The sequence below is a fragment of the Strongylocentrotus purpuratus genome, unplaced genomic scaffold (assembly GCF_000002235.5).
Source record: "Strongylocentrotus purpuratus isolate Spur 01 unplaced genomic scaffold, Spur_5.0 spur5_scaffold_5, whole genome shotgun sequence".
Taxonomy (NCBI): domain Eukaryota; kingdom Metazoa; phylum Echinodermata; class Echinoidea; order Camarodonta; family Strongylocentrotidae; genus Strongylocentrotus; species Strongylocentrotus purpuratus.
In genome coordinates this window covers 41,941,842-41,958,714 of record NW_022145611.1, presented here as the reverse complement: position 1 = coordinate 41,958,714, position 16,873 = coordinate 41,941,842, and the positions used below count along the sequence as shown (strand labels likewise).

The window sequence follows — 16,873 nt, the reverse complement described above, 5'->3', positions numbered from 1 at the left end:
ATTAGTCAGTAATCACCGGGTGATATCTGTAAGCAAAGATATATGAATATATAATATATTATAGTCTTATCTTGGATTGTTTGAATGTAACACCTGTTCTTGTTTTGATTAGAGTTGATTATTTTATAATCCGATGGGGGAAAAGAACACTGCTATGACCATGACGACTGCAATGAATTTAATGTAAATCAAGTCTGTAACTGACATACTTAAGTTGTGCCCTTTATATAGATGAAGTGTTTATTAGGGAAGAATAAATTTATACAACAGAGTCGGCTGAGCGTCCCGTTTTCTTAGCCTAAGTGGAAGATCAAACCAGAACTAAATAATCTAAGCATACAATATCATATTTACAAAAAACATAACAGTATAATACACTGTGACAACGTTGGACGGAAATACCCATACAATACTTTAAAATGAAATACACACACAGTTACATAAATTATTACGAACTTTAAGCAAATGCTTATATTGTACAGATCCATAAATCATGCAAATCAATGTACATTTTTGTTATCATGACATTTTTACACCGAAGAATATATAGACCATGAAAATAGCGATATTAGTATATTCATGGACTTATAATAATATTTCATAATGTCACTTCGGCTCATTAACATGATGCATTCCACAATGACATAAATGATTATAATGTAAATATAAGCTGTACAATATCCAGATAATGATTTCCGTCGAGTTTATGCAACGAGCGAGGTGTCTCTCATGAAATGGTGAGAATACCGTATTCGTAAATTAATTTATCAATGTATTACTCAATCAATAAAGAAACATTAGTGGTCATCTGCCGGTCAAATCTATTAGGTGTTCTCCGAGCACTAATAAGTTAAACTTCATTACTTGTTTATATAAAATGCTTTTACTGGAATTCACTTTGGTGATTCGGTGATTCGAATGAAATCTGTTTTAAATATCACAGCATCACGCAAAGAGAGAAAACAAAAAATTAATTTGAAATATGATAAAAAAAAAACATCTCAATTATTACATCTCAACGAAAAAATTCGAATATGTTTATCTTTTATTCATAGCTTATCACAATACCTTATTATAATTTCATCATAATTTATAGATACATGCATGTTTGTTCATTTTAGAATGCAAACAACATGTTTAATCAAAATTAATCTTCATTATAAAAAAAAAAATCATATGCATTATAACTAAACATTACAATTTTTCTTTTATGGATCGTTTTAAGCTTGACAATTTCGTTCAAATAATCATCGATAAACTTACTTCATCTTTTTAATAAATCAAGCCAATGTCAACCGGCCTTTTGTCTTGTATTTAATAAATTACAGCAGATTACACGTCGATGACTTCTTCTTGGGTTTATCACTGCCTGAAGCAGCGCCCTCACTGGATGCAGCCTTGGCTGCTGCTTTCTCTTCTGCTGCTTTCTTCTCGGACTCCTCTTGTTCAGCCTGGACCTCAGCAGTGTTTCTGAAATTCAAATAAAATGGAACAAATTGAAGATTTGATTGAATAGAATGAGAGCCAAATAGTCATGACCAACAGCATACATGCACTACATATAATTTCAAGTCTAATACAAAAAAACTGCTTAAGAAATTATAATGAACGACTCGATATGACAGGATTTGCGCATAATAATCCACATTTCTGATGGAAGTCGCCCCATGACACATGCAGAAGAAAATGTACGCCTTCTTCTTTTCATTGATTCTTCAATATTACATCAAAACTTCTGTGAATATCACTTAGGTATAGTAACAAATTGAGGGGGGGGGGTATGGATGTTATGGAGGCATCGGCCTAACAAAGTGGGTGAAATGCGAGAGAGCGAAGTCACCGAGTGAAGGGTGTGGTGGTGGTGGTGGTGGTGAGAGGGGTAACATCTGCTTCTCTCGTTGCCTAACCATCTTTGTTTCACCCCTTATTTGTCTATTTGGCTTTCCATGCCCCCACCCTCACGAGCTACGCCTATGGCTACAAGTCCTATCCTAGAGCAGTTCCTTACCCTGGTAGAAGATCATCGATGGGCTCTCCTTTCTCCAGCTTCTTCTCCATGTCGATGATGTTAGTGACACCATTAATCACACACTGTACTTGTTGGACCTCGGAGGTTCCCAATCTGTCCAAGTTAGAGATGTCGTAGACGCCTCCTACACCTTCAGTAAACTCACCACCTGGTGGGATTTAAGAAAGATGAATTTAACGATACAACATTAACTCTACCTTCTCACCAAAGTCGAAAGGAGAAACTGGAAAAGTTTCTTAAAATGGGGGGGGGGGGGGGGGGGGGGGGGGGCTCGGGGCTCATAGCAAAGAACAATTCAGATTGGTGGTGACAATTAAAATTTGGAACTGTCCGATTGCAATTAAGCAGTTATGGTCGAGTAGTCACTTGACTAGAATGAAAAGGTGTGCCGACAGATCAGTTCCTTAGCAAATTTGGCGTTTTTACGAAACAAATAGTGAGCATTAGTATCAAACTTGCCGAAAAGAGAGAAAGGATTTGAGATCGTACCGATTTTTGGCACTTTGGCACTAGTGTAATTTAAGACGTTATAATTACGGGTGACCGCGGACGCTACGTGGGAGCATGTGCGGTTAACATTAAGCAAATTTCTCATTTTTTAAATACAATTACTTTCAGTTAAGTTGCTATTTAATCGCATTGATGATGATTTTGTTAATCAATTTCCGACATATCTCTGATACTTCCACGTACCCTGACCTATTCACCCCATAAGCGTCCCTGGACGATGTGTGCGCTCTATGAGCTTACACTATTATTATTATTATTATAAAATATAGATTACTGTCAATGCTCGTACGATGTGATCCCCCCAAAATGGCAAAGAAGACGACCAACTCAGAAAATATGGCTTGGTACACATTGAGACCCAGTAGAACATGATTATCTATACAGTACTACCGTACATAACATTTGTGGAGACTACGTACTTGTGCCACGCATCTGTAGACGTAGAGCTCCCATGATAGCCTTGCATCGCTCGTCCTTGGCTAGGTTGGAATCCTGACGTGGACACTGCATCGGACTCCAGTACCAAGGTTTGTAGGGCAGGTCAAAATGAATCCAAGATGCTCGTTCCACATGAACTCCTTTCCTTGCTCCTTGATTTTTTCCTCCACCTGGAGTATGAAGGATATAGATCAGTCATTAGCAGGATATAGATCAGTCATTAGTAGGGGATCTTTCATTCTAGACAGTTTTAACAATGCAGAGGATGCATATGAAACACCTGAAGAATGATTGGTCTTTCGTCGTACATGGAGACCCATCGCATACTAGATCCATGTTCTACTATGACAAAAGTTCAAGAAAAGTCTTTTAAAAATATTAATGAAAGATTGGAGCTGTAAAAGCTCTACAACGTTGAATATGAAAAGGAGGAACAATGCAAATATTGTTAAATCAGGTCCAATTGTGTAGATTTCAGCTCGGTACTGTCCTCAATAAATTATCGATAATGTCAGTACTCTGAGTCGAAGGCTTACATTCCCGTGCAATTTCATATTATACATATTTAATCTTTGCCTATAACCCTGCATGAAGTTCATTCAAATCAATGGATGGCTTACACGAATATACTGTCGCTCTATGGCATCATGAAAATAGTAATAGCATCTTTTCACTTTTTTTTTAAAACTAAAGAGTGTTCTGACGATTGGGCGATTTAGACGCTCTTTTGACTCACCTTACTAAGACCAGAGCAGAATCTCTCAAAGACTGCCTTCATATTTCCTCCCTGCTGCATCGAGATGATACGAGTCTGATCCTCTTCATTGATCCACACCAAGAATGTCTTGTTGGAATTGTGCCTGGTAAAAGGAATACAAAGTTAATGTTATATGGGATTATACGTTCAAGTATTTTTTTTTAAATCTTCAAAGTTTCCTGAATATATATCGTCGTTAACAAATTCTCAAGTTTATGAGACTTTGAATTACCGTTCGCCAGTTTGGGCGGGGGAATAACATGTAGCATAGTGACATAACCATATCTATTAATTCAGGTGTAGAACGATCGTAAAAATATCCTTCATATCCATTATCCTTTTCACGAAATGTCGGGAAGTAGAACTACAAGATACGTCGGTATATTTCCCTTCTATTCATCAAAGGTCAAAATGTTACCAGAAAATATCATATTCGGATGCTCAACTTTCACTTTTTGCCTGCTTGAAAAAAACGACTTTAACGATACTAGGAAGTTAGTCTGAGGTATTTAAGTTTTCCTTTGTTAAACGTGATAATACATCCAGGGTCGGGTTGAAATAGAATGCAGTCCTTCGTTAGAATGGGATACTTACCAGATGCCACGCCCATCGGGGAAGTCCCTTGCCATACCACCGCTCTGGAAATGACGTGAGACGGGTTTCTCAAAGAGGAATGATCATCAATCAACTGCTGCTGGTCCTCTGGGGTCATGTTGGGTAAAGGGTAATATTTACCTTCAAACTCATCAGACAATGAGCACAGAGCTGTCAAGGAGAAGGAGAGAACATGATGGTCAGATTTCCGATGCATGATGACAAAGGTACAATACAAAGGTGCTCCGACACACGCTATGGCGACCGCCTCGAGATTTATTGTGTACGTTTAAGGTAGACTAAAATGTCTTGGTCCAGGGTGAAGTTAAGAATTAGGTAACTGTCACTTGAGCATGCGGCGTATATTATTACCATGATTACTGGGAAAAAATATAATGTCTAATCTTCCAAAGAGACTGAAAGATACTATTGAAAAGGTCATGAAAGAGGTAAAATAGATAGTTAATTCATAATGAATTTAAACGAAAATATTTCCCTCATTAGTATTAAGAAAACTGATCGAACGTTAGTAAGGAAACAACTATAATACTCATTTTCAGTGAGAACAATAAGTTTCTTTGTTCCATGGTACAAACAATCCTAAAATCATCGATGTTATCTTCATCACTAGGTGAGTAATTTCAAAGAACTCCATATTCGTGTCAGGAAACTTAGTAAACCAATGAATGGACATTAATAAGTATTCGACTTCTCTGTTCACCTTCTGAAACCAGTTTTTCGACCTGTCGCCTCTCGCACCTAGCGATATGAGGTGAGAGAGCAATACCCTTGATGTTACGTCCAGTCCTGATACGAGAGCTCACCACGTAGTCATCATCAAGTTGTCCACCTTCAAGCTTAGTCGGGTCCAAATCAGTCTTGTGGTTGTCTGGGTAAAAAACGGAAGAAAGAAAACTTAAATTAGTTCAGATTGTTGTGTGGAGTGCAATCCATGAATTCAGTGTAAAGGGCGGCAGAGATTTGAAAATAGGGCCCGTCTATCGTCTCATAGATCTGAATAACATTATTGAAGAAGGAGATGGAAAAGCAATATCGTTTGTATTTGAAAAAGTTTTTGAAAAAGACACTTTTCTTACATTAACATTTATCGACCGTACCTTTGAAGTAGGTTTTGACGTCATTGAAATATAGTAATGAATTGTGACATTATATCGAGTGATTCATAAAACGGCCATATTGTATATAATGAGACACGTCTAGAAATGTCCCGCATGACATATGCACGACAATAATAATTATTATTATGAATTCGGTTTTTACCTGTTGTTTTAAATCCGTTGTGATATTCCTCGATGACCTTGTCAAAAAGCTCAGCAAATACAGTATAGCATTCCTCGTCACCGGCAAGAATACCCACATGGAAATCTACGAAATACACACAAACGTACACGAAATTAAAGCATGACCTAATAAAAACACAATCATCACTTGGAATCATCATATCTGACATATCTCGTTAATTTGCATTAAACTACTATAGAAAAGTCCGTTGTCATAACTCAATACGCGTTTTGCTCTGCAAAATATGTGCCTTTTCTTTAAATTGTTTTCAAAACATGTTGGAACTGATGTAGTTATAGGATATATTTGCATTTTCATTCATTAATTTGATTACATGATGTAATTCAAAAGCTGCACCTTTTCATATATTACTCCAAAGCCTCAAATTAGTGAAATTATACATTAAAAAAAAGGATGATCATATAGCATAATGATTAAATAATAATAATAACATTTATAATGCGCACATATCCACCCCAAGAGATGCTCAAGGCGCCTAACAAGGTAAGTACTTGAACGAAAATAATTTACAGCTAAATATGAGAAGCAATTTTTTTGATGAAAAGGGATTTAAAAAAATCTCATGTGCTGTTAAAAGCTATTTTCAAATCGTGGTCTGAGGCAGAAAATAAACCAATATATTCTGCCTGTTGAACGCTGAGGCCCGAATTCACAAAGCAAGGTTTGAGCTCAAACCTCCTTTTGTTTCGCCAAACCTCCTTTTGTTCTTTACAAACCAGGTTTGTAAAAAACGCGTAAAAACGATTATGACGTACGAAAACCAAGGTTTGTCGACAAACCTCCTTTGTGAATTCGGGCCTGAAGGTCTATGTATTTTTTTGCAAAAATGAGTTCGTTTTTACAAACTGCTTCTAAACTGTCATTGTAAATAGGTTGTTTAATTTGATGTAGGCTTTCGGGGAAAAACTAATAGGAAGAATTATATTATTCCTTTGCCTAGGGAAACCAGCTTCCTTATGAAATCTATATAATTCAGCAGTCAATAATTTAACAACCGTGCGACCGTTGACAGACCTTTCTTTCATGAAATATACTTCTAAGAATCGGTTAATTCCATGGATACAAAACATCTCGAAATCTACACGGTAACATTATATATTTTGATGGTTAAATTACAATCTCACCTGGGTTGTCAACACCATTTTGAATGGCCCTGTCAATTGTGTAACCAGACGGAGTCTGAACGTCACGAAGCTTCGCGTAGATTTCCTTTGTGCAGTGTTTGGCTAGAAGACTGTGATGTCCAGCAAATTCAGGATAGTCTTCACTGGCATCGAAGTTGAGCTGCTTCAGATTCGCCATGTTGTATCTCGGATCGAAGAATTAGAAGTCTTGTAGGATGGAATACTGTATATTAATGGTAATTTCAGAGCTGGAGTCTGCTTGAAATTACTTGGGATTGAGTGCGACTGTTGCAATGTGGGTTTGGTACATCCACTGTAAGAATAAAGGCAAACGAGTATTGTTTTGTTAAAATAATATACGAGAATTTTATAGTTATAGCTCAAGCACCAATTGTTGAACAAAACTTCAGGACCTTTTACAAAATTTGGAGCGTGTATTCTTCCTCGATGTAATGTCCTAAGAAGTGGTGGCGTTGGTGGTGGTGGCGTTGGTGGTGGTGGTGGTGGTGTGTGCGCGTGTGTGTTGTGCGTGTGTGTGTGTATGAGGGTGTCTTCATTAAAAAAAGAAAAAGAATTATGGATATGATAAGGAGCTATGTCTTCCTTTTATTTTATTCAACAACAGGCAATACAATTATGATTCAGATAATTCATCACCAGGATATCATACACACATGCAGATAGAAATACCCCTTTCTATCCTTCAACGTCATCACCATCGACATATTGTGCGTGAGAGGAAAGGGGAGAAGTACTGTGACCATAAAATTCACATGTCTTCTTCAAAGACGATGTTCCACTTCTCAACACACTGTATGCGTGGCGGAATGACAAGAACCATCTACCTCAGACAAGGTCTGCAAAGTCAATCTGCTGCTATACATGGAGTAGCCAGATGTAATCTTCACACGATATGTCACATGCACGTTTCACTTGGATAGGACCTAAAATGATCACCTGACGACAGATGATAGTGTCGGCTAATACATCATTCTCTGTGTAAGCTTGTTGCCATGAGTCAACTCTTATTGATTACCACACCCTGTTGGTACAGAACAAATAGTATTTGTCCGACTTTTGTCATCTTTTGTCATAACTTAAAAGGGAAAAATATTATTTCTACCTTATGGAAGAAAAAAATGAATGAAAGGATTCATATCTACGTATTAAGTATTTTGATATCAAAGCACATTGTCTGAGTACCTGACATATTCTGATATCTCAAATTAATTCAAAGATATTTTAATAGAATACATGAATATGTTTTCTGACACACATTGTAAAATACAATACAGGATACTATGATCCCAACATGTGTTATAACCACAATACTCGCACCTATTAATATTACATGCTTTCGATATAAATGCACCTCTCATTTGCATTAATAATTTGTTTAAATTAATAATCATATATTGCTATAAAAATAATTCGACGTGGTAGTATAAGCAGATAAGTACTACCAAAACAATTATTGATAATGATTTCATGTAAAAGTCGTGATCATATGCATCCATCCATACACTGTCCATCACACTGCCGTAACCAGGGACATCATGTCATGCCCGTGAAGTAATCAATCAATTCTCTACGATACCACCGCATATATAATGTTATTATCGTGATCATAGTGCTCTATCGTAATTATATTTAGGCCTACATGCAATTCAAACATACCAGTTTGCATTTTTTTTCTTCACAAGAATGTGAGTAGTCTTTTTAAGTAATATTGTATTTTCATTGAATTTTTCAAAGGTTTTTAGAGCCTCAAATGAATATCTGCTTATATAATAATCAATGATAACAGCGCTTTGATAGATAATTTTCTTATTGTAAGACAAAATGCTCCGGCGCAAACGATCAACGATTAATTTTCTACTTCAACCGAGTTCTCAATTGCAATCCTGGACTCAACTCTACATAAGCTTAACCCTAATCATAAACCTAACCTAAAACCACTTTAGGTCATTTTCGTAATGGAACCAAATGTAATGCTTACGACTTTGTGAAGTGCCTCGTTACGAAATACTTCATTCACTTTTTAGTAAGTCTGTTACGAATACTGAACTTCAATAGTCAGAATGTGGATTTCATTATCATACATTATACTTGTTGCCAGGAAGGACAAACATGATTGCCCTACCTAACAACACGTAATATAAGCAACTCACATTCTGACTAGTGAAATACAATTATTCGTAATGGTTGAATGAATTTATTCGCATCGAGGCATTTCACATAGACCTATACATTAACTTTGGTTAAAACACGAATATGCCTAGCACAACCCTAACTATGTCTATGTCTTTGACGAAATAAAGCCCTGAGCAACATCTGTTGGAGGAGAAAATATATTTTTTTATTGATTTAGAGTATTCACATTGATTCAACGTTTGTGTTCTTTCTGCAAATGTAGATGCGAAAAATTATTCCAGTCAGCTCTAAATTTTCACAAAATTACATCTACATGTATGATCTCAATAATATCAAACATATCTACTAAGTATAAGTACATCTGTGAATAGTATATTGTGAAGATATTGCGGAAATCGTGTGAAGCTTTTCCACATAATAGTCACAGAGGGCGAGTGACGACCACGGGTCAGAATACACCAATATGAATACTTGATGAGGAGAAAGGGGCGCCGATGGGAGGATGGAAAAGACATAAAGGGTGATGAGACATGGAAACAACAAAATCAAATTGGATTTGAGGATTTGCTTTTGAAATCTGTATAGCTTGTCGGAGATAGCTCTGACCGAGCAATAAAAAAATGTATGCTAATTATGGCTTTTGATAATATTAGGTCCTGTAATCAGTTGTTTAGAAGACTTATATATTTTCTTGTCACTATGCCATCATAGCAGGAACCATCATCGATTGAAACTCATATCGAAAATTGTTTAATAATGAACGATCAACCTAACGGATGAACACAATTCTGATCAAATGAAAAAGAAAGAGTAAACATCGGGGAGGAGGGAGGGATTGTGGAAGAGGAGGGAAAGAAGAGGAAGGAAAGGATAGGAGGTACTGGACAAACGAAATGGCATAAAGGAGTAGATTGTGGATTTCCTTTCAAAGGCAATTATAATTGGAAAGTGCAAAAAACAACATTATATAACAAGCGAATCCTAGCTATTTAGCTTGGTCTACGGAACGTATGGTATAAACCACATCTGACTTGTACAAAAGTGTGTTATCATCTTTCTGATATCGTTTAAGTAGCTTCCATAGTGATGTCGTTTCGGAACATACACTACCAGAAGTGGCCTGGAAATGTATTTACATGGAATGTGTTTTTTCATGTATCTATGCTTTTGGGCTTTTTTTATACCTCACTTATTCCATCAACAAATGTACTGTGCAATTTAAATTCCCAATATTGATAGGAAAATACTTCAAACAAGTTAATTGGCTCACCCATCATCAAGCGTTATGAAAGCCATGCTGTCACTAGATTGGACAGGGAATTCGCTTGGGAGCTGCATTATTTATGGGAAGCCTTACAGGGGTACGCACAAGCAGCTTTATAAAGGGCATGGAGTAATATTATGAGCATGGAGGCGGAACTAAATTGAGAGCTGGTTTTCTGTAAAGACTCCATCAGTGAAAGATTATTCTATAGTACATGGGCGCCGTCGTACATAATGTAAATAGACATATACTTAATGAGAATTTAAGAAATATACATAGCTCTTGCTCATTTGCTCTAATGGAACATTATTTTTTACGTCTCTTCTCATTTTCTTCCTTGTATTTTTTCGTCTTCAACCTTTCATTTTTTGCTCCCCATCTTCTTTATTCAGTGAGTGGGTGGGTGGAGGTTTGAAGTAAGTCTGAAGTACAAAATAACAACCTCCCCAAACAACAACAGAAAGGCAAACAGATCGTTTCTTTCTGAGAAAAGATTACTTAAAAGTAATGTTATAGTGTCATAGATATCATCAAGGTATTGTCGATGACAAAAGAAAGTAAAACCAATAACAGTGATAATAATAATACATTTATAAAATGTACACCATCTCCACTCCCTAGGGAGTATTCCTACTAGGAATAAATGACTAATGGAATACAATTATTCGTAACAGGTGAATGAAATAATTTGTAACGAGGCACTTAACAAAGATTTGTGCATTAAATATGATTACATGTACATTACGAAAAAAGCCTATTCATATATACCGCGAAGACTGATGGGTGTTTATTCAAACAGTTTTCATCCACCTGTCTTAGTAGAAAAGCAGGTGTTATGATATCAGTTATGTATTATGAATGTTAGATATACACACATCTTGAATGAATGAATGAAAAAAAAAATTCTCTAACTGTTGATGACGTTGAACTAATATTTCGTGTGTTGTGAGTTTGAATTGAGAATTAGCCCAAGTTTCCTTTTACCCAGCTGTCCATAAATAATTACATCAAAGTTTTAATTTTTGTTTGTCACTTTAACGATCATAACCACTTTAATCGCTTTGTCATAACGAAATGATTAAAAGACTATGGAACAGCTACACCACTATAGTTACCTTATATAAACAAGTTACAGCTCTTCATAATTATATACAACCTATTATGCTTTATTATACACTCCTGGATTATAGATAGAATCAGGCATACCGTGAATAAAACATTGTGGGATTGATTCAAGTTTACTTTATTCAAGTCATTTCAATCAAAAGCACAAAACTAATTTCTACTCGATCATTATCTTCCTTGTCCCTTATTCTGATGCATGATTGCTACTCATAAATTTGGATTACGAGGTCAATTTCACTGAAATTATGTCTTTCCATTCTGGGCGCGTCGTGACTACATGCTATCTGATAGTTATTTAAAATCAATAAGAGAGAGAGAGAGAGAGAGAGAGACGCCATTTTGAAGTCTAGACTAGCTATGTTGAAAAGCAGCAAGATATTTTACCTTGCCTGTTCAATGTGGCCAGCCTTTCTTGCAAGGCCCCCCGAGAAACCGACATTGCTTCTTAAAAGGTCACCAATCGATTCGCTCATGAATACATGCACAGAGAACATGGTAGAGAACATTCATTTTAAACTAAGCGTGTTATATGCAGGTGTCTATTAATGCATGGGTAATGATGGGGCCTCGTTTGATACCCTCTAGCTTATGAAACGAAGTACTATGAATTATCACAATGTAATGGTCATGTCGTAAACTGTTTTGCATTTCTAACCAGATCAAAACATACAAGGCAAACAATACGTTGATAGCATATGCTCTGGTTGACTATCTCAAGTGTTACCCAACATAGCAACGACACTCGTGTATCTTGCAACAAGGTGAATTTTCATCAGGATGCTATAATAATGACCTCATCGGCATAGATGTAAAGTAACAAAGAACAGTGCTCATTGTCAAATCGATGTCCTGTTTTAAAGCCCATCTGCCCAAGTGAAAAGGAGGTATGAGAACATGCTGCAAGGTCATCGGACAGGTGGTTATCTCCATCAACTTAGCTCTCAATTAACATAAGAAAAAGAGGATCATGGGGACCAATGGTCACCGATTATGTATTGTTTGTGATATAGAGGGCGCTAGTAGCTATAAGAACTGCAGTGGGCCTTTAAACGTTGGTCTAAGTAAAGTTCCCCAGGTGTTCAGCAATTCGTAACACGAACTAATGCATAAAACTGATATAGACTGTAAATTTGATGTGTATTTATTTTGCATCGATACATTACTTTAATACATGAACGATCAAATACTAGACAAGCATTGCACGCCTACTATGAAACGTGTGTGTGCGTGTGGGTGGGGTGGGATTGGGTCCATATTGATTATATTTCATTAAGCCTGTCACGTTCACTAAAGTACTTGTTTAAAATCTAAAGACATAACCAATCCATAGCATGCATTACGTATAGAATTCGAATTCGATACCTACATCACCGGTGGATTAAGTAATGGGGTACAACCGGCCCGTGAACCCTTTTGGGGGTGATGACCATTTCTGTCAAATAACTGATGATCTCCCTTTTGGGGTTGTCAGCAAAATGTAGGAATATTTTGCCCCCTCTTTAGCATAATCCTGGATCCGCCCCCTGACCTGCAGGATAATATTTACGATTTCCTATCATGTATCAACTTAGTCCTTATTGAAGTTTACAGCTAGGGCTATGAAATGATTTGTAGTATGAAAATATCTTTTATTTTCAATTCGTTAAGAAAAATATTTGTATTGGTAACCCCATTCCAACAGCCCCTGGCCGTCCCAGCTCTCCTCATCCCTCCGCTTCCTACAAGCATGACGTACCCCCTAATAATACTACCGATGAAAGATATTGTCAAAGTGAGATATATGATGGGAGCAGGTTATTAGCATAGCCATATTTTTTTCTGGCCCAACTAGGATGGCATTGCCGGAATGTGAGCTTTGATATGTTATTATCGCAACAAAGGGCAAAGACGTTAGCTAAACAGAGATAGTCCGCGGAAGGAGATACAGTCATGAGAGAGATAGCATATGAGTTATGATTATGAGTGCTCGCAGTGCTATGAGATACCAGGACGTACAGTATAACTTGTCTTATCGCATACAATGTTTTTGGCACGATCACGACCTTTCACGAGGTCAAACCGTTGGTACCTGGCAGACAACTGAACTTTGTCTCATCCATTATTCATAATTTATTCCCCGCGCACTTTTTTGTGTGGACTAAGTTGGATCGGTTGATTGAATATCAATCAAATTGTTTTCGCGATGTTTCCAGTCAAAAGAATAATTTAAACAAATCAGTATCTAGTTTCTAGCCCCTAATTAACCCTGATCTATTATGATAATGAATTCGGTCATTAAATGAGTTTAAAACGTACTGTTTGCATAATATATATATGAACAAAGAACAGTAGTATCTGAAAAATCAAACCAATCAATAGAAAAAAAATCATATTGCTTCAATAACATATTTTTCTCATTACGAGTACAACATGAAAATTGCTTCATATTCGTTGCGATTTAATTTAGTCGGTATTCCTGTTAGTTACCAACTCCTGTGCTTTCATTAATATGTATTTGTAATTACAAATTGTTTATCTGTTAGCCCTGATATAGAAGAAGTAATGAAGCACCATTGTTCATCACATATTAAAGAGTATACTAAGGTAGAATCCTCCAATAAACATGACATTTGAAAGAGTTACCTCACTCCTGCCCTGATCAATGCAGATTGAATGAATGTGTTCCTTTCCAACGCTCTATTCTCATTGATGCAAGCAAAAAGCAAAACACTTTATATTTCTTTTGTTTCTATGGTAACGATTTCATACGTGTCGTTGCTATAATGACGACGGCATAAACATCTCACACTTTATGCATTAACAACAAAACATCGCCAGATTATTAACATATTTATCCTGCTGCTATATTACAGGTGATGGGCTATGAGACGTCATCTTTCATATCCTTTATTCTGATAACAGGCCTATGTTTTTAAAGTATTGATAAGAGAGGTAGAGTTGTGAAGCGCAGATCTAAGATTAATATATAAAAGCATGAACTTGTTTTGAGTTCAAAACGTAGACATTATCTAAAGATGCTTTAATCGAGGTGCACCTTGATTTCGGTATCCATCTCTTTTGAGGGGCAAGTGAGCAAAACTTTAATTCTTCATTATATGGATTTTGAAAGCGATTGAAAATAGAATAGGCCTTCACTTTAGTGATACATAATTTTGATATTCGTCTTTTCAGTGAAGGCTACAGGTGAGAGAATTGATATGAGCTTATGCTAATAATGGAGAATTTGTGAAGTTTTGAATTCCAAAGCTGGTAGATAGATCTATTTCATTCTGCGACATAGTTTTAATTGTGTGATAGTAGTAATAATATTTCGTTCATACTACGTTGGGATGAACGTCTCTGCGCTTCAAAATCACGTTCGGAATTATTGGTATACAATCTACGCCTGCTAAACTTTAGAAAACCTTAATACCATTCTTGGATGTTTCATCATCTATTCGTGTCCTCCTTAAAACGGATATTGAGAACCGAGTGGGAGTATGAGACCACTTGGGTTGTATTGGATACATGGCTTGTTTAGACCTCCCCCTGGCAAACAGACGATACTTATTTAATGAAAGGTCTATAACACCAGTACCATCGAGCACAGACCGATCAACACTCCTACCCCTGGCAACCCTTATTGATCTACCGCACCAAGCAACGCTCCATTGTAATCACATGGCATGAATGACTTATAGGGGGTCGACGGGACAAAGCTAACCGGTGGCAACTACCACAATAAACTTGGTAAACAATATTGTCGCAGTCAAAGAGAAGTCGAAATCACGACTATCAATGCCACAAAACATAATATCAAATGAAGGTTAATAGGTGCATAAAAACAGTATCACTGAGGAAATAAGTGTTTGAAATACAAGTAGGTGTAATTTTAGTAAGTTTATTCGTGTATCTGAAACCCATTCCGCTCTGTGACAACACCTTGTATGCAGAGTGTTTCGATATTTATATGGATTCATTTAATAAAATTGTACAGCAGACAGTGAGACTAGAATACTCTCGACACATTGGAAAACGAACCGCTGGCGGGGGTCAACAGCAGAGTTTACATATGTCGCCATTGTATTGGGTCGCGTCCATGGCAACCACTGCCTCGGCGTGCTCAAAAGACGAATCCCAAATCTCTGAGAACTCCACGCATACATACAATACGAAGTCTCATTCAAGCGTTGCATCAATCTGATACATTCACAGAAGTATTTGGCCAAACAGTTTGTCTTCAAAATTGCATTCAGAACGTAAAATGACTCTTGCTTCAGAGTTCACGTTGACGATTAGAGAATGTTGGTTTGTTCTTTGCCCCCAATTGATGTAAAATACAAATCCGGATAAGACTTGATGAGTCAACGAAGTTTGTTTTGTGAATGTTAAACCCCAAGTCGATTTTACCCATGCGTTGCTAAGAAGAAAACGTCCATGTAAGTTTTAAAAAAATCTCTTAGGCCGAAATAAAGGCACAATAAGAGTAGTAGTCACATGCTATAACTCTATATCTCCCTGGTTTAAGTCAAAGTTTTTCCTTATTTAAAACTTAAATAAAATGTATGGAACACTATCATTAAAAAAATGCAACCCCAAGCACTGCTAGGCTAATCGAGTCTACTGATGAACATTGATAATAATATATGAGTTGTATCGTGAAATGCAATTCCATTGAATATTTAAAACATATTAGCCAGCAGTTTGCAAGGAGAAATTTGTAGCCCGAACAACAAGAAAGATAGGGAAAGAAAAACAATTCGTAAATTGATAAGATTAACTCTCAAAACGTTCTACGACAAGGGAATGTACTTTACACCTTCCCTCACTTCTTCTATCCAGATTTATGAAATAATCCTTTGAACATAATAACACTCTAAAAGGTCAAAGTGATGAAATATCATAGGTATAGATCTACTGTAAGCACATAGCGAGGTGCTGTACAATCATGACACACACATTCAAATCAGCTGCTATATCAGCATCTTGAGGGAAAGATGTGTAAATTGCGGGCATTTTCTCCCATGCTATTTCAGCTAAGATTGTCAGAAGCCTGCTAAGACGTTTGACAGGTCACCGAATGTTCATCACCCTAACGCCCGTCTCTGCCCTCTCTTTCTTTCTCTCTTTCTCTTCTCGTATCTCCGCTCAGTGCCCACGCATATCTTACGCACCTCAAACATGATACCTAGAAGAATATTGCATCAAATCTTCCGCAAAAGCAAAATGAAATAAAGATTTCTGCATTTAACATTGCTTCTGTGAAGTAATAAGCAAGGCAAAAGAAGGAGAATACCTACCTTATCAACGTATGATGGTTATACTCCTTGGCTTAGCAAGTAAAATCCACATGAGTCGTAAGTGCGAAGCGGCGCTCAAACTGAGTGTGTGAGGTAGGGCTTCAAACATGCAACGCAAATGCATAGCAATGCATTTCATTATTTTTCTTTTTTATACGAGTCCGCCAGTCAGGGAAGCGATCGATAATGCGCAATACACGCAGTACATGCAGACGGTAGCTTTCATCGCTAGGGAATACAGCTGGGGGAGTTGTATGCTGGCGGGAAGATCGAAAA

At 36.8% G+C, this 16,873-nt stretch overlaps 1 protein-coding gene across 1 annotated transcript; it reads right to left on the bottom strand.

The window, feature by feature from the left end:
• Positions 1-27: 27 nt before the first annotated feature.
• On the bottom strand, positions 28-16,774 carry LOC580962 (arginine kinase). The gene is given in 11 exon segments (XM_780987.5): positions 28-1,470; positions 2,009-2,177; positions 2,959-3,027; positions 3,030-3,147; positions 3,714-3,837; positions 4,329-4,407; positions 4,410-4,499; positions 5,050-5,217; positions 5,610-5,714; positions 6,776-7,088; positions 16,598-16,774. Coding segments are annotated over 10 exon segments (1,248 nt in total). The 5' UTR covers positions 6,954-7,088; positions 16,598-16,774; the 3' UTR covers positions 28-1,322.
• Between the last annotated feature and the right edge of the window lie 99 nt (positions 16,775-16,873).